This window comes from Chelon labrosus (genome assembly GCF_963514085.1).
Source record: "Chelon labrosus genome assembly, chromosome: 24".
NCBI lineage: Eukaryota > Metazoa > Chordata > Actinopteri > Mugiliformes > Mugilidae > Chelon > Chelon labrosus.
In genome coordinates this window covers 3,322,290-3,341,221 of record NC_140357.1, presented here as the reverse complement: position 1 = coordinate 3,341,221, position 18,932 = coordinate 3,322,290, and the positions used below count along the sequence as shown (strand labels likewise).

Below are 18,932 nucleotides of genomic sequence, written 5' to 3'. Positions count from 1 at the left end.
TATCCAGGGGTGTGCCTCCAGCAGCTGCTGTGCTACTGGCTCTCGGCCGTGATATTTATTGCCTCCGACAGGCCGACAATCTCATATATGGCCCGTTTCATGAGCGACGTCCATGAGGCGTCCGCGTTGTCAAGACGCATTTACAGTAAAGACCCTGACTCGGAAATTAAAATTACCAAAGGGGGAGGTTTGCAGCACATTAGCAGGCCAGACTAAGACAGTGACAGCCCAGTACAGTATCTGATCCTTGAGCCGCAGTGAAAACACTAATACATAACTCATGAGGGGAGGTTGTTGTAGGAACCCGGCAACCGTCGCACGGCGTATCGCATTATGCTGTTGCCTTTGGGGACTCTACATAATGCAGTTATGTGACAAAGCTAGTGCACATCAGCCACAGGCTGGCTTCCGCTCGCTTGACAGTGGCTACGGAGGGAAAAAGTGAAGAGCATGCTATCCCCTCGCACCTTGCTCCTCTATCTCATATTTAAGTCCCTCATTATTCATGGTCATCTCAGGTTAGGACAGAGTTTTCGAAAGCTGGCAGGGCCCTTCAGCGGAGGGGCCAATCTGCTGCGCGGGGGGTCCTATGAGTCCAGAGTTAGGAGAAGGGAGGAAGGAAAGAGGTCCAGTGTCAGCTCACTCTTCTGGTGGAGAAACGGTGCTTAATGGCCCTTCTGAGTGATTGATGATCGGGTCCTGTGCAGAGGTAGGATGCAGCCATAGGTAGACAATGCAAGACTCGCCTCAGATAATCAATTCGCGTCAATGGGAAAGAAGACAGAATGCACGAACTCCCAGTTTGGAAGGGGGTGAATGTGCAGAAACAAAATAGCAGTTACAGTTAATGATTGCGTTTGGAGAGGCCAGCGGGGACATAAATCATACTTCCTCTCACACGGCTCAGCGTAATCATATTTTACAGCTCTTACATACGCATCACCAGGATGAAAAAAAATCACGTTATTGCTCCGGTAATCACCTTCATGGCAACATAACCCTCACACAAGTTCATTTTTGAGATCTGGGAGTGCACGCAAAGTTGCTAAGAACCTTTCGTTGGGTAGTTAGCTAACCGAGAACTCACGCCCGGCAAGAATTTTACCCAAGAACCGTTGTAATCAAAAACACAGGCTTGATCCACAGAGGCTCCTCTCCTTAACCCACAGGACCCAAAGGCCCCCCACTAACAGAAGACTGTTGCCAGACACTATAGGACCCACCATCAGAACTGTTTTGGAGGCACAAGGGAGACCAAGTCCCCTCATGTTTTCCCCACCAATGCTGTCACACAGTTAGGGATTCTTTTCAGAATATAAAGAGCATCTTAAATATGCATTACCCGATGCCCAGAAGAGTGCAAAGAGGTTTATTTTCCCCGAACAAGAACAAGTGAATCACTATTTCATTTTCAAACTGTAGAATGTGCTAACTCTAACAATATTCAGGCCAGGTAAGCAGACAGCTGTGGGACTGATTACAAGACACGTCAGGTTTGATCCATCTCGTATCTTTACAAAGCGCGCGCCGCGAGTGCGCGTCGGTTCAGGGAGGAGTTTAGTCAGCTGTTTTTGCCCCGCTGGAAAATAATGTCAGTGGCATCATCAGCAGCCGAGGAGCAAACCCAAACTCCTTCATTACTCTGGAAACAAAGCACTCTAATCGGAGGAGCGTGGCCTGATTTGCGGCAAGATGAGATACGAGTAAATCTGCACACATGACGCCATGGATAGCATTTCTCAGTGATGTATCAAACGCAGAAATATTTTCAATGCACTTCCAAGCAGGTGTAAGTGACCAAGATTATTTCCTTTGATAGGAATAATCTAGGGATTTAAAGCTTATCTCTGTGGCGGCCTAAGGCTTCTTTTTAATAGTTCATTCATACATTCAGATCTCACACACTCATTCATTACGTCCTACTATACAGGAATATACATGTATGTCACCAGAAAGCGGCGGCGTCAGTCATTCATGCTTCCCCGATTGGCAGCAACCTGTTGATTTACTTACTAACCGGAAGTGGCAATCTTGAACTCCCGTCAACTGGACTGAGCATACTCAGTATACACTCACTCACAACCAAATCATAACCTGTATTTGTATCCCTTTGCACGCACTGTGCTGCTAGTCAATCACCTGTTTACAATCCCCCTATGTTGCTCTCTGTTGTTGTGTAGTCCTTTTGTAAGTGCATTGTCTCCCAAGTGTTTTGTACTGTCTGTTATTGTACTGTTTGTCTTTGCACTGTCTCTTGTCTTTGGACTGTCGGCACTGTCTGCTTGCACCGTTTGTACTGTCTGCATAAGCTTGCACACATGCACTTTATGCTCAGTCCCTTGGATTGTACTTAGTCCTACGTCTTCATGAAGCTCCATGATCCTGGAGGAACGTCCTCTCATCTCACTATGTACTGCACCTGCCATGTATGGCCTTGGAAGTTGTTCAGAAAAGGACAGGCACTCTCAAAAAAGTACTTTGCAGTTGACCGGACGAACAGTCTTTCTCACCAACCAGTCAACCAATGAGTCAATTAGAAAAAGCAAAGAGGAGTAGTAAGCAAGTCCGTAGACGATTGACGTTCATGCCGTCATTACACCGAAATGCCTCTAGCCTCTGGTAGCCCCTCAAAGGATCCCTGCGTTGAACCACTGTGGTTCTGTCAAAAGGTCAGCGACTGCTCACAATTTGTGTTCACTAATACACTATTTGCCTTAACAAAAGGCTTTTGCTTCGTCCACCTCATTATCTCTTCTCAGACTGGTGCCTGCTTCAGCCAGATTTCCTTTTTCTTACAGATTCTTTGGGAAATAAATTCTATCAGAGCCTTTTACTTCCTTTGGATAGAGCCACAACTGATGTGCACTGGCTTAAGGAGTCCTGAGTAGATACTTTGGTCAAACAAACGATCTTCTTAAAATGAGTTGCGGCTAGACCCTTTGGCTGCAATCCCAGCTGGATTAGGAGGAAGAAATACAGAGCAAAGGAACAATGCCAAAAAATAAAACTTCACAAACCCGTAATATCTGCATAATACTGTCTTTAAACTTGTGATGAGACAAGGAGGATCTCTTTTTAGACGTGGTACGACTGGGTTACTGAGGAGAATGGAAACGCACAAAAGAGCCAACATGGAAATGACTCCTGAGGCTTAAAATGAGGACTTAGGGAGAGGACTGATCTGCATACATATTTCAAGTAAATGCACAAAACAAGTATACACAAAACAGAATGGACTTAACATTTGCTCTAATGGGACTACAAGTCATTTCAGGACAACGCACCAGCAGCACTATTTTAAATGCAATACCAAGGGGGAGTGTTTTTCAGCAAACGATGAAAAGGACATTCAAACACCCACCAGCTGCTTGGCTAAGAATGTGATGTTAAAGGCTCATCTTTTGTCTTGCTATTCATGCTACGTGATGTTGCTAAGCTCACACAATTACCCTTAAAGCCCAATCAGCTTCTGTGTTGATGATTAGCAAGTGTAATTTCAGCGATGTTCGCCATGTTATACCTAAAACCTGCTAATTCACCCTAAAGTCCTAATAAAGTGATTCAAGGCAATCCATCAAACAATTGTCAAGATATTTTACTTAATATGAGGTTCCTCTTCTGGCAACCATGAATTCAAACACAACTTCCATAGATATTCAATCATAGCAAAAATGATACTGCTAGCATGGCTAGCTAAGAACTGATGTGTAATCAACTTCTTTTACAGTATCTCCAAATAAAATATCACTGACTTACTAAATTATGATTTTATTAATTTATTGATAATTTAGAAGACTTTTTACACTTCAGATCTGACAAAATTCAACCCAAGACTAAGGCCAAGTATCGAATCCACTTAATTATCCACTTATTCCGTTTGTACCGACCCAACATTTTTGGTTCAGACTAAGACCTCACCTGACAAACAAACCCTCGCTGACTCACTAAAACACAAAGACATCACGCACACATATCCTACTACGCTCAGACACGCACGGATACTTGCTGACACTCACACATACACAGTGTAAATGTCACCGAAGAACGCAATCTGTTCCCTTCCCTCAGAATGGGATGATGCAGGGTGTCTTTTCCCAAAGCCAGCTGAGAGAGGCAGATATTAAAAAGGCATCGGGAGAAACAATTTGCTCAAATGAATCCGTGGCTAAGATGCATTTTTAATATATGCAAAGGGGGCCTGGGGGAAGGCTGGCTGAGCTAAATGTTGGGATCTGTGTCACAAACTAAGATCTCTGGGAGAAGCTTTAAACAGAACAACGGACTGGTGTTAAAGTACAGGTTGCTGAATCTGTCCCGGTGCCCACATTTGGCATCCTTAATGCTTAAGTGCACGTTCAAGCACCACCTGGTATGAAGGCAAACGTGTGGAGAAAGAAAAAAAGCCCTGCGCACGTATCCCGCTCTTGATGCACGCTTATCCTAACAGCACCAAAGAGGGGTAATTAGAGCGAAGCAGATCCCACAATTCATCCCGGTCTGCTGCAAGTCCAGCTGGTGGTGGTCTATAAGCTGGTTCATAAAAGCATGATTAAGCCGAAGTTTAAACTCTTACAACATGTTCGCGCCCTAATTAAATACTTTCACTGATGTTGAAGATCAACAACAACGAATTCTAAAATTACAGCAATATTAGAGTCCTCTAAAAATATTAGCTGGCCTGGGGTGCTAATTTTCAACCAATTTTTAGACTGTCACGCTGATAACCACGTCGATGGAGGCGCTCTCATTAAAATCAACATCAAAACCCCTTTTTTTTTCTCTCTTATTTTCTTTTGTGCTTCTTTCCTGACATATTTGCTGCCATCATTACCCCCATAAACACTAAAAATGTGACACTATCAAACACGCAGAATGTTTTTCATGCACATAACGCGCGCCTTTATATGCAAGCACGCCACGTAGGCCGACAATGGAACTTGGAGAAGTTTCACTCCTGTTGGGTACACTGTGCGGAATATGCAATCGGAGGCATCTTTTACAATCATCGTGAGCCTCAAAATCTTTAGGAGGCGTCATTAAAATGCAGTATGCATTCATAATATATCCTGCAGCAACGATGAGCCGCCTAAAAAAAAAGGCATATGATGTGCACAAGCACTGCAAAGCACAGCCAGACACAAAATTGTTCAGTTCTCATAATGCAGCTATTCATATGTTCGCAGCCAAGATCTGAAGATTTCACAAAGTTCATGGGAAGTTGTAGGAGACAAGACTGGGACAAGAGAAACTCTATTATTTATTTGTGTTTTCCAGCAAGGCATCGCTCCGCGGCCTCGCTTCACTCTTCCCGGCTCTTCCAAGTATGAGAGCGTTGTTAGTGCTGTCTGTGCTTCTGAAGTTCTCAGGTGGCACAAGACGAAAAAGATGGAAATTTGGACCACTTCGTGGAGTTGAATTACTGCTGCTCACTCGTAAAGATTATACCAAAGGTACAGAAAGTATGTAAAGATGCAGGAAAACCCCAACGAGTATTAAATCTGGAGTCTGCGGCGACATTCCTGTGCTTGTGTTTTATATCAACTGACAATGATTATGTGCCACAACTGAAGAGAATAGCAATCGAGACAATTGTACAGGCAGTGAGGAGTATGGCGGTGCAACAAGTCGTCCCTATGAATTCAGCATCTCTTGCGGTTTGGGGGGATTGAAACAGAACCTAGGAAGTGTCTGAGAACATTGTCTGACGCCCCAGAAAGAAAAGAAACTTACGACAGAAGTGATCAACGATAGAGAGATAGGCTTTATTTATCCCGTGGGAAATGCAGTTAGAGAGGACTACTGGGAAGGCTGCCACTCACGTCGGCGCTGGAAGTTGGAGAACTACCTTGGGTAGGCACACCCGTAGGCACATCCACACTTCCAACACAAGAATCTCTAATTTAGGTCAAGTCAATCTAAGAACTGCATGGCCTACTCCAAATGTCAATTGGACAACGCTTCAGAAGCTTTTTAGGCAACTCAATGGCAGTGGTGGAACAAAAACGTCAGAGAGATGTCTTTGACTCAAACTCTCGTGCCGGCTGGCCCTTGACTGGTGCGTTCAAGTTCAAATTTTTGGCCCAGACGGAGGCGCCAAGAGGTGACATCAGTGTCGGCCCTTGTTGCTGGCAGTTCTTCTCTTCTTTCGGTGCTCTCCAGCGTGAAAATCTCCACCAAACTAGTCCACGCTAGCAAGATAGCTAGATAGAATAAAGCTAAGTCTTGTATCTCAGATTACTCAAAAACCCTTACACCATTTGCAAGACACTTGTCTCTTAGGCGCCTTCTTTGGTCTCAGCTTGGCTTTGCTACAATCCCATGGTCTGAACCGTGTGACGTCCCGGTGTTGCACGACATCTTGTGACCCAACATTTGGAGGAGAGCCATTAACATCGCAGCAAACTATTGTTAACCCCAAACAGCATTAATATTTTCTTGGTACTCAGCTGTAAAACGTATTTTTATTCCTGCGCCATGCCAACACCTCTGCCCCATTCCGCATGGGGTAACAAAAAAAAAAACTGCTGTTTCACAAAACATGCATCTAAAAGTAATATTTGAAAAGATAAGACTTCATTTATTACTACATGAGATGGGGGAAAAAAATAATTTTTGGAGTGAAAGCACCATGCGCATTCGTATCTCACGCAGTCAGCCGTGGGTGTAAATAACCCCTTTCAAGTGATAAAACAGCTGTATTTTAATGGGAATTGTGTGCCGAGCCTTTCAGTATTCAGCCTCCCCAGATTTGAAAGAAAGAAAAGAAAGTCTGTAACACATTCATCCCTCACGGTGTACCTCTTTGAAGATGAAGACGTGCGTTTTGTCATTAAAACCCACGTGTCAGCCGCAGCCTGGGGATGGCTCGGGATGGGAAATTTTTTTAAAATAGCGTCCGCTAATAAAACTATTTGCACCTGGTAATAAGATGGCACAGGTGTGAGTGAGGAGAAGCGCCACACTGTTTGACACCCAGTGAGTCACCGAGAGCAGGGAATGAAGACGGCCGGCTGCGGAGGAGCGGAAGTTGCCGCTAGACTTTCGTCCGTTCCTCTCGGCCCCCATGCATCTGCCGCCTTAATTTGCGATAATGACGGCAGCCCGGCAGGGCCACTCTGCGCGGAGTGATTCGGAATTGATTTAGTGCATTAATTACGCCCCTGTTACGCCGGTGTCATGGACAATATTTTACAATTTGATAAGCAAAAGACGCGCCGTGGGATCATTTTGATGAAATGCGGGGGTCTGGCCGTGGCGCGCTTTTATGGTCGTACCTTTTAATTTAACGGTAATCACTTTCCCCCCACCCGTCCGCAGCGTGGAAGAAGCAAGACTTTAATTTCACCTCCCAGACCTCTGCTCTGCACCATGTCTGCTTTGATCAGGCCCACAAAAAAGCTGGCATGCAGGCCGACCACACACACACACACACACACACACACACCGAGATGAATACGTCAACCGGATCCTGAATCCTAGGCGGGCTGTGTGCATGCATGCCTAATGTGCGTGTTTGTGCGAAGATGCATATGTTTCCATAATGTGTGCGCCATGAATATGTGTATGTGTGCATCTGCTCCGCCGCCGTGGCCCCTCTGCACCTCTCTCCGCCGAGAAACAACAGCTCTCCAGTGCTGCAGGCGAGACAGCCAGGAGCTCGGTAATGAGCAGGAGTTGTACCACCTACCAAGCCCCCCTGGAGGCAGAAGGCACCCCGACAGCCAATCTGAGGAGCTGCAACTCCCACGGGAGTCAGGTCCAGCAGCGGCAACCCCTGGTTCTTAGCTCGCTCTGTTTATCTTTGCAAAAAAACTGTATTTTTGTATTTTAATGGATGCCTCAGTTAGTATTTACTTTCCTTCCATTCTCAACCAGGACAGCGATTTTCTCTGGTCTCAAAACCTTCAATTCACTGAAAACAAATAATTTCTTGCTAAATTACACAAACTGTAAGATTTCTCATGTTTTTTTTGTTTTTTTTGGGTTTTTTTTAAGAGGCGGTTGTAGCTCCAACAAGAAGTGACACCCAGAGAGAGTTTACAACAGACTTTCTGTCTAGCTGATGGTCGGTGGCTTGTTAGCGCCGTCTACACGAGACTAATGAAGCTCTGTGTTCAGGCTTTATCTTCATCCCCGCTCACTGACAACTCCCTCTCTCTTCCTGCTATCCTAGCCAGCCGACGACGGGAGCTTCCGGCTCATCCGTTTAGATTTTTGTCTCAGTCGGCCGACCCGGGGGACTTCCTATGCAGCCACGGCGACGTGTGCAATAAGCAGATCATGCGCCACCGTTTGTGCGGCAGATAACTTAGCGGTTCAAGGGGCCTCTTTATGCAGCTGCCTTTGTTCCGGAGCGACGCCACCACTTTGTGTTGTAGAACAAAGCTGAGATAATAACTCCGAGTCGAAGCAGCACCTGACATGAAAGGCGGTGTTTTGTTTTGTGTTTTGCTGTCATACTATAGCCTCTATGCTAACAGTTGCGTTTACCCGCGACAGTCGAAGAGACGTTAAGAAAGGGGAATGACAGAGCCGCCTGTGTTCGGCTGTCAGACATCAAGACGGCTTTGGTTGCTTGTTTTTGTCCTTTTGTACATCTTAAATAAAGATGGAGAAGGAATGCACACATGTAGGTCTGCAGGAGCAGTAAAACCTCACCGTTAGCGAGGATAAAAATCACATTTTACGCTTATTTTTACATGGATTTTCGCTTTCTCTCAGCTTTTTCCCACTTCACTTCTCTTTAACAACTGTTCGCCTGCAGGAAACAGTTAAGAGAACCAAAAAAATACTAAAACAAAGACTAAAATGTTATATTTTTCCTTCTCTTTGGACTTGGACGCCTCCATTACCCCGCAATTAACAAGCTATAAGATCCATCAGGGTGGTGCCACGGTGATCTGGCAGGGCGCTGGCTGGCACGAGCAGGGTGCTAATTTTCCCAGCTTTAAGAGCTGTAATTATATGAACGCTGCTGGGCGCCCGCGAGGCGCTAACAGCCTCCCCGTTCCAGGCGACAGTCCCAACCTTTTATGAGCTCCTCCGCCGGATCAGAGGCTAATGAAACTGCGCTAGCACGCCCTCCCCTCTCCAACCGCCGCTCGGGATGGCGGTGTCATCACGCCGGCGAAGACGCCCCGCGGCTGCTATTGTGCGGCGCCGAGCACAATAGCGCGAAACAGCCGCGGAGAGCGAGGAGGAGAGAAAGAGGAGTGCTTGACCTCCTCGCTGGCCTCGTCCTCTTTGTCTCTTTATGTAAATAACATCTCTCACTTTGAGGGAAGAGCTCTCTTCTCGTCCAAAAGGCCTGCAGCATGCAGTCTGAGCCCAGGAACACAAAGATGGATTTAGATTGTCACAGAGAACGAACAAAACCATACTGAAACTATTTTTTCTTCAAGGCAAAAACTATTTAGAAGTCACATACAGACTTTTTTGGAACTATTCTTGCGTCCTACAACCTAATTCTTTGCATCTTTTCCAGACATAGAGAGCTGCTCGGCTTTCGAAATATGATCTCCCAGTGTAAGTCCCCATTGGCCATTTTAAATTTGAAGTCCTGACACCAAAAAAACAGTTGGCCATTTGCCGATGTGCGACTGTCGGTATCTCATGCCACATACTGGACCCCTGACTATGGCTTTTCAGTGGATTCCACTGCGTCTTTAAAGTAGAACACCGTTTGGGAGATCAAGCTTAACAAACAAGTAACCAAAGCAATTTTAAAATACAAGTCTTGAAGGGTTTCTTGAAGACTCTCTGTCCGAGTAGCTTCTTTAAAAGACTGGTCGGGACCTTGTTGTCCTTTTTTCAGTTGGTTATTTTGGATATACCAGAACTTGGATGACTGAGAACCTTCATGCACCAGTGGAAAAGAAAAGAAAACTAATATTCGCACTACATCTAGAATGAATAAACTGTAGACCAACAGATGAGCGTGATCCAGGAGAGGCCTGCACTGTGGTGTCTGGCAAAGGAATGTTGTTCGTCGGGATCTTTGGGTCCTATGGGTGCTATGGAAGGGACCTCTGTGGATCATCCCACAGACACTTGATCAGTTTGGGATCTAGTGAATTTAGAGGCCAGGTCAACACCTTGTGCTGTTCTTCATGTTTTTTGAGTTGTTCCTAAAGCGCTATTGTGTGTGTCTGTGTCAGGCTGCATCCTGCTAGGGATGGCTGCTGTCTGGTCTATGCGGGTGCTGCGAGCATCAACACATACGAGTAACCGCATGAACGGGAAACACCGCCGAAGGGCACGTGCGGAGGAACGAGTGTGACGGAGTCTGAATTACCGCCTCGCAGTAAATTAATGGCACGGAGCCGCGCTCTCAGACGGCGACGAGTGCGACCGGATGAGCTCTGAATAATGACACCGGGAGAGGGGGTAATCTCTGACTAACGCACTGATCTCAGCAGGTTAGAGCAAGGACGCCAAAGAAGGGAAAAGACGAGGTCAAGGCGCGAGTAAAAAAAAAAAAAAAAAAGGATGAAGGTTCGTTATAAACAAATGAGCACCGCCACTCCGAGCGGGCACTTAAGCGCATCCCGTCACCTCGTTTTGACTCACTTGAACATCCCCGCTAATACGGCATCCGCGCGGCATGCTAAACAAGCGAGCGCGCGGCCGCAGGTTTGCATATGAAGCAGCGGCGCGGCTTTCTGAGGATGTACGGCTTTGAGAATGGCTGAGCTGCAGAATCACTGAGGCGCTTTCATTTGCAGCCGAAACACAGCCCAGGGAAAACGGGGAGCCTTTGGTGTGAGGAGCCTCTCTTCTCCCGTGTCTTTTTATTTTCTTCTCCCCTCCTGTTTCCCGGCTGCGCTGAAATGAACTTGCCGAGTTACTATTCTTTTAAAAAAAGAAAAAAAAAAAAAGGCTGTATCTCTCGTTTCTCTCTGTCTCTTCTGGCTGGTGTTTGCCGGAGATAAGCTCGGTAAAGAGTGTCTCTGTCTGCATGTCGACGTAGAGCACACACCTCAGTGACCGTGTCATTCATCTCCTTTTATTGCTGACGTCTGTGTGCATGTGCAAGCACTTGTGTGTTCGTGCCCCTAACTTGTGATAGAGCCGGTCGCCGGGGGAGAACTTTAAAACTCACTCGGCGACACGCATGCTCCTCCGGCATGTCATTTCTGTGGCCTCGCGGAAGGACATCCCCCGGTCCCGCCGCTCTCAGCTGCAGCCCTGGCGCGGTGCCCCGTGTTTTGCAGTGCCAGCCGCCAGATTGATCCGGCTTTAATGAAGAGTCCTTCAGCCTAGGTGACATCATTAGCTGGTTGTGAGCCACTGCGGGCCACTTGGCGCGCCGCCGCGCTTCGCTTCTGGGGGAAAATGGGTCATTGTGAGTGACAGGCTGACAGCGTCCAGGGGAGCCGGCCAGCAAACTAGACGGAGGGGTTAAGCCGGGCGGCGGGCGCGGGCGCCGTGGCCTTCAGACACCTGTGCCTGTGCCCGCGTAACATTTTATCCCTCCGCTGAAAGTACTTCTGCGGAGCTCGGGACGGTTTTAGTGAGGCTTTTTGCTAAGAACGCAAATCTCTAGCCAAATTTAGTGAGCTGAATTTCAACTCGAAACAAACTGATGCTGGTTTAAGACAATTTTACAAGGCTGGACGTGCTAGGGAAGACAATAAAAGTTATCAACTTCAGCAGTATTATGCAAAGAATTAGTCATAACTATCCTAATATTGTGTAGTTCTCCCTTGTGCCTTCAAAACTGACTCATCAGAGAATGGACATTGGTCTTCTGAGGGTGTCCTGTGTTGTCTGGCAAGAGAAAGTTATTAGTGGGGGGTCCTATGTGTTGAGGGGAGGGGCCTCTGTGGATCAGAGCATCCGGAAAATCTGATTGGAATGAATGTAGATACAGATGGAACGTACTATCTCCCAATGACATATCTTCGAACTGTGATCCGACGGAGTAAGCTCCGCCCACGTGGGCCTCTGCGCCGGATAAAACAAACACCGAGACTTCTGGACAAATCGACCCAGATGTGCCTTCGCTCCGAGTCCCCCCGAAAAGAGGAGGAAAGTCACAGCGATGTGGTTTCGGGGAGAGAAAAGCTGAACCCGAGGAGGCCGCGGAGCCGTATCATCCATCTAACTGTCAGCATCTCACCAGGCAAAAATCACCCTGCCCTCATGTCGGATCCTGCCCTCGCTCCCTCTCTGCCGCTTCCCCCCCCCAACCACACACACACACGCTTTCCCCGCTCTCTTCAGTCACACGCATTCATGTATGCAGACGCAAACACACAAACCCGGCGGCACGGTAGCTGAACATTGCAATTTAAGCGCGGCAGCTGTTTTCGCCTGCCATAAAAGTGACATCCCTCTAGCTCTTCCCTCTCCCGCTCCCCCCGTTCTTTCTCCTTCCGACTCCTTAAATCCTTCCCTCCCTCCGCATCAAGTCCAATGGTTTGTCCGCATGCGAACCCCTTCCGAATTAGCTCCTCTCCTCAGCCCGCCTGGCGGACGCGCGAGTCGGATGATATGCTGATGCTGAACTTCGCGTGAACCGTTGTGCGTGTGCAGTAAGTTTACGGCAATATTCCAAATTGTACGCTGGCAAATAAAAGGAAAGCAGAAAAGTGAAGAAACTTTCTCTACTGTGCTGCAAACATGAAGCAGCCTAACTTTTAAAAGTTGCCTTTTGCATAGAAATCTCTAAATTTAATATTGAGTTCATCTTCCTGATTTCCTATGACCCACAAGACGACTGCGACAGAGTTCCCATGGCAACCACATAACTACCAAACCCTGACCCTCCCCTCCTCACATTCACTTAACAATCCCCCAGATGCCTAATTGTTTCCCTAATGATGCCGGGCCTAATGGGACTGTTTATGGCGTTCATTTGATAGCTTTGGCCCAGTAATTAGACTACACCTCACTTCATTAAACAGCAGGGGGGAGGGACCGAGCCTGGTGGCACATACAGTATGTGCACAGGCAATAGAGAGAGAGAGAGAGAGAGAGAGAGAGAGAGAGAGAAAAAATAAAACACCCAGACACATACACTCCTACAAGGAGCAGGTAAAACCCGAGAGACCACTGTGTCTGGTTGGAATGGCACTTTGCATTCAGAGCGCTGCTCATTTTCCTGCAGTCTCCCGGTATATCATAGACATTTCTTCCACTGTAATTCCTGCCAGTGCCTCGTATAATTAGTTCTATTGTATTGCATGGCGTTGTAATGTCCTGGCAGAAGGCATCAATCAGAGTTCTCTTGTGAAGCGGTATAATACCCCAAAGTGGTGTACATACAGTACATGCAATGTTTATGTCCATGGTCTGAAATTCACAGCGACCATAGGCGACACAAAGTGGGCGGGTACCGAGCTCATCTCGGCTTTTAGGCAACACAACTGAGGGGACAACCAATGCGAGCAACTGGTGTAGTTGACCGACTGTTACAGCCAGGGAAAGGCTATCCGGAACTTTGGTTCCTACGACCAAATCCACTGTGCCGACTGAGGACTCTGAGCCTCAGCTTTTTAAATGGTGGTGACGGCAAGAAGCGCCAGCTCCATCCTTGGACTTGCTATATTTTTATGTTCTGCTTGTTTCATTTGGAAACAGTTGGGGTGAGAAATATTAAAGGTGGAACCTGGGACGGTAGCGTGATGTGGCTAGACTATGGAATGTTTAGGAAATCCATAGCAACGATAAGCGGCACAAAGTGGGCGGGTACCAAGCTGAACCAATCTCACAATCAAGGCGGCAACCAATGGGAGCAACTGATGTAGTTAATTGACGTGTTGCAAACACGTAATCCCTCAAACTGTTACAGCAAGGAAAGGCCTATCCGGGACTTTGGTTGCTACGACCAAATTCGCCACGCTTTGAGCATCAAGTGCGCCCAGATGGTACAAAAGAATGTATTTTCTTCTTTTGTGGTGGTGACGGCAAGAAGAGCTAGCTCTGTCCACGCAGAGCTAGAAATATTGAAGGCAGTATCCAACCAGAGCCAGAGCCTGGGACGTCCACTAACCCCAACCCTAACCAAATGTTAGCTACAAAGGGACTGACGACTTGTGACTCACTTTACACTGAACACCAGCTATTTTCATATGTTTTTGTTTAAATCTTGAATCAGATGTGTGTCTATTTGCATGGCAACTGCAATATTTTAGTGTGGTAATTCATGATTACAAGTAGCAAAGCTGGGGGTGGGATATGGGCGCCAATTGCATCCTGTGCAGCACGCCTGGAGAACCTACTGGAGATGCATTGCACTGATGTGCTCGTGTTTGTGCATTTCCATCGACTTCTTGTTACTCACCACCTCTTTATTTAAGTATTAATGTGCTATATAGTCGTATATTGAGTCAATAATGCCCCTCCATTGAACCGTTCAGTCCTCAGTAATTCTGTCTGCCTCTGTCCATGGTCCTGAAACCCAAGGGCTCAGACTCTTCGCCTCACACACATACAAATCACAGGCAGCTCCGCCGCCTCCGGTACCTTGAGGAAGGAGAGGTTGCGGTTCCGATCGATGCTGGTGATCTCCAAGTTACCCATGACGACTTCACAATTCTCGTAGAGCTTCTTCAGGGTGCGGTACTGCTGGTCCAGGTCGGACAGAGTGCTCAGCTTGTTCTCCGTACCGGGGCACACTATACACACAGAGAGAGAAAGAGAGAGAACAAGCGTCACTTTGGTGGCAATTTGTCGAGTTAGTGCAGGCGAATATGATGACACTCACAATGGAATTCAATTCAAGGAATGTACTCGTGGACTCAATGGTTTTCAAGGTAGTCATTGTAACTGCTTATTACATAATGATCAGTCAACCAGATAAGTTAAATTGCACTGATATCTACTATAATTTTTGCTGGGATTCAGTCTAGCACCCGAGGATTTTTTAAATAAATCGAAAATTTTAACTCCGATCTGCAGATGCACGGTTCACCGGCTCCTGTAGAGCCTACTCTCTCCGAAAAATGTCAGAATGAAAAGAAGCACTCAGAGCAGGAGGAGTGTGGCACTAAAACTAAGTGTGAATAGACCGAAAGGAGAGGAGCGAACAAGGGAGGATTAGAGTACAGAGAGAGAACGGCGGTAGGGAACCAAGGGTCTGGCCGGGATTACGTAAATTGCTGGAAAGAGTGCAGCAGACGTGACCCTCGACAATGAGGGAGCTCCGACGGCGAGACTCGGGGAAGGGACAAGAGGGGTTAGAGGGGTGGATATCATTTCTCTGAGGCAGTGACCTACAGTCTGGGTTCTGGCACCGGCACACCGTTTAATCAAAGATATTCAAATTGCATTGGTTGACCTTTACGGCGGGTTTCACTTGGAGACTTTACTCGGCTGACGAGATTACAAGACTTTGAAGATATTATGGCGGGGGGGTGGGGAGGACGCGGCTATGTTGATGCACGGGAAGGGCAGGCAATTAGAAACGGGAAGGTTTGTCCGTCGGCTTTAGCCACACCTGCAGACGGCTTTCAACTCCCTCTGCAAAACATCCTTTTCCACTCAATCAACAGTGCATGTATACCAACAGAATATAAGCAACATTCATCGTACCAGGCTTAAGAGGAACTAGAAAATGATTGAAGGTCCTAATATGCTTAAAAAGCAATGGAACGTCTTTAAGTGACTGTGTATATCTGTACTAATACTGATAAATGCATGACAATTGACTAAAAGCAGTCGCCACCACTGTAATTAGTTCCTCCTTTTTCCGGCTGTCAAGCAACTTTCTGTCCCTGCCAGCCTTTCCACCAGTCAGTCAGTCAGTCACTCAGTCAGTCTCCCCATCCTCAGTCCCGCAACCATCTGCTCCGTTCAGCTGGCACTGCAGCCGCCTCAAACCGCCGCCGTTGCGCCGCCGCCGCGCTGCCGCAGGCACGACCGGAGGCTCGTGCGTTCGGTGTATGCGCGGCACCGGGCTGGAGTTTGGCTCGATGTAATTAAACCGCTCATTAAAGTTTGTCAGGGATTCAACTTTTGAATAGATTTGTAGCTTTTAAAGCCTTCTTTTCCAGCTACAAAAACCGTTGGCCGGTTGTGTGCATAAACAGTTACAGGAAAATACAATTTTTTTGCCATTGCTTCATATTTATCCAATTTAACAGCTTTGAACTTTCCATCTGACCGCACCCAGTCTTCTTTTAGGATAAGATACTGTAAAAAATAAACCATTGGCTGGTGTCACCATAAAATAAATGTGTCCCATATATTAAAATCTTTCGTATTTGCATATTAATATTGACAAAAAAGTAATTTTGTAGATGTTCTTAAAGGTATTTTAGAGATTCCTGGACTATTTCCTGAAACTATTTAAACAAATTTGATGACTCATGCTGCATTCGGGGGCGTGTACCGATTGCCCCTCCCACTTCCTGCATCTCCCCTTCACTAGCAGCACTGCGGCTTCAGCTTGAACATGTGTAGGCGGGGCTTGCTCAGAAGTTTGGAGTTGACCAATCAGGGCAAAGCGGACTTTTCGGGAGGGGGGAAAACATTTATATGTATTCTGGAGCATTTTCTACCAGCGATTCCATGGGGGCTTTAAGTAGTACTTTTAATTCCCTAAAATAGAACCTTCATATCACGGAAAATCAAAAAATTTCGTTTGAAATTTCCAAATTTCCTGGAACTCTTGGAAGTTTGGAATAATGCGTAATATGTTTAGTTTCAAGGTGTTTCAATAAATGCCCTTTATGCATCTTTGTCTCACACTCAGGGCTTCAGCGTATGCTTATTTATCAAACCAGGTAAGAACACAAGATGAGTTCAGCGTTTAAATGAGGATCAAATCGACTATTATTGGAAAAAGTTAAACTTTTAATGTGTCTCCTTCAATTCTGAGGAAATTTTCACACCCAAGTACAACAATTACAGAAAAAAAACAAACCCAAAGGGCTATTGCATAGTTGAACTTGCCCCTATATTGAACAACATTGAGAGCTCATAAACTCCCATATTGCTTTATGGATCGTTGGCTCTGCAAAGACGAGCTCCGCTTCCTCTCCTCCATGATCCTCCATATTGCCGTACGCGGCCGTCCGCGCAGGACAGAATGGCAGCGCTGAACTATGGTGATAAATGAGATTTGCTGACCACACGCGCGCAGATGAGTTATTAGATGAAATGATCCAAGAGCGGCCGCGAACTCGAAGGAAGTCCGGGGATCTGAAATTGGTCCGATCGATGGACGCGTGTGTGCGAGGATTTCGCCTGGCGCGGGGGATGAAAGGTTAGCGGGCGTCCGCAATAATCTGTTATTGAAACCTGCGTGCAGGTGTGTGCGCGCGAGAGTTTGTGTCTGATAAAAGATCAGAGGGGAGAGGTGAAAAGTGAGTGGAAAAACAACTCTCAAAAGCCAATATCGGCCGACAGCACACACACACACACAGACAAAGAGAGAAATAGCTCTCATTCGGGGTGGGTAAGCAAGGGAAGGCAAGCAAAGAAATTGAAAGAGGGGGAGACAGAGAAAGAAAGAAAGAAAGAGAGACACAATCTTGTGTTTGTGAGAGTGGGAATGACACACCGGCGCATTAGCATTCATATCGACACACTCTACTGTAAATGCTCTTTTCTCCGGGCTCATTCCGAAAGTGTCTAGATCCATCTGCCGGGCCTCTTTCTTTCCCTCCCTCCCTCCTCCTAATATCTTTTTCTCCGAGCCATCCATTTCTCAGTCCCTGACCCCTTTCTCTCTATCTCTCCCCGGCTCCATTCGCCTCTCCCTTCTCCCAGGGATCGGCGGCGGACAATGCGAGTATTGAGCTGTCGCCTCGTTCGCCATTAATGCGCCGGGGTGACGCGGGGGCATGTCTACATTGACAGCTCGGGTGAGCGCGTCTTTGTGTGTGGGAGGCAGGGGAGCTGATATCTGCCAGTCAGGACAATAAACAGATTCTCTCTACAGGTATAAAGTCAAGCCTGAAGGGCGCGTGACATAATATTGTCTGAAAGCGTCACCATAGTTACCCAGATCTCTATATCTACAAGGGTGACTGTTATAGAAATATTACATTTTCCTTTTTTATATATTCAAACCGAGATACTTTCAAAATTTAGAGGAGAAAACTGAAACCGGCATGCAAGTAAATAAACCGGAGTTCCACAAATGGCTCCAAAAACAAGTCAATCCCCAGAACAGAAGTAAACATGTTTAAATCCTGGTAACATACATACATAACTGTATGGGGGTGAATTATTTTTTATTTAAGTCACCAGTTTATTGATTTCCCACTGTCTAGACGTCACCTGAACCTCCTAAAGCTCCACTCACGCTCCAATTCTTTGCCTATTTTGTGAATTTGCCGGAGTCGGGAAATTACCAAGATGGCGGCGTACAGGGACACCGTGTTGAGCTTCAAAACCATTTTACAGAATCCTTTCGATGGCGTCACACAAATTTTGTCCATCTTTATATACAAGAACCCTAACCCTAACCTTTTTTAATGTCACCACTACAAGAATGTTGCCAGTCGTGTCATAACTTGAGTCTGGTGAAGCTCCAGTTGGATGGCAATATGGGGCATGTTCAAGCCAATACAGGAAAACAAAAAATTACAAAAAAATTACAAAAAAATTACAAAAAGAACAAAAACAAATTCAACTCTTGACAAATTCAGGGCACTCAAACGTCTACAAGTACAACACTGTTACTCTACGGTCCATTGCTGAATTAGCCAGAGTCGGAGAGAATTACCAAGATGGCGGCGTACAGAGACACCACGCTGAGCTTCAAAACCACTCTACAAGAATCCTCTGGAAGGGGGGTTCACATCGGTTTTGTCCATCTTTATATACAATAAGTGAAATTAACTAACAATATGTACTCATAACTGTACTTGTACTTTACTAGAGACTTTTTCGAATGTTATACCGCTACAAAAATGTTACCAAGATGGCGGCGTACAGAGACGTCACATTGAGCTTCAAAACCACTCTACAAGAATGCT

The 18,932-nt window shown here is 46.4% G+C and overlaps 1 protein-coding gene across 1 annotated transcript in view; it reads right to left on the bottom strand.

Moving 5' to 3' along the window:
• LOC311509449 (receptor tyrosine-protein kinase erbB-4) overlaps window positions 1-18,932 on the bottom strand; it is a gene marked incomplete at its 5' end in the record, with an annotated part of 240,178 nt that overhangs the window by 101,722 nt on the left and 119,524 nt on the right. The window contains 1 exon segment of the mRNA XM_084574670.1: window positions 14,470-14,621. Within this exon segment, the coding sequence (XP_084430796.1) occupies window positions 14,470-14,621 (152 nt within the window).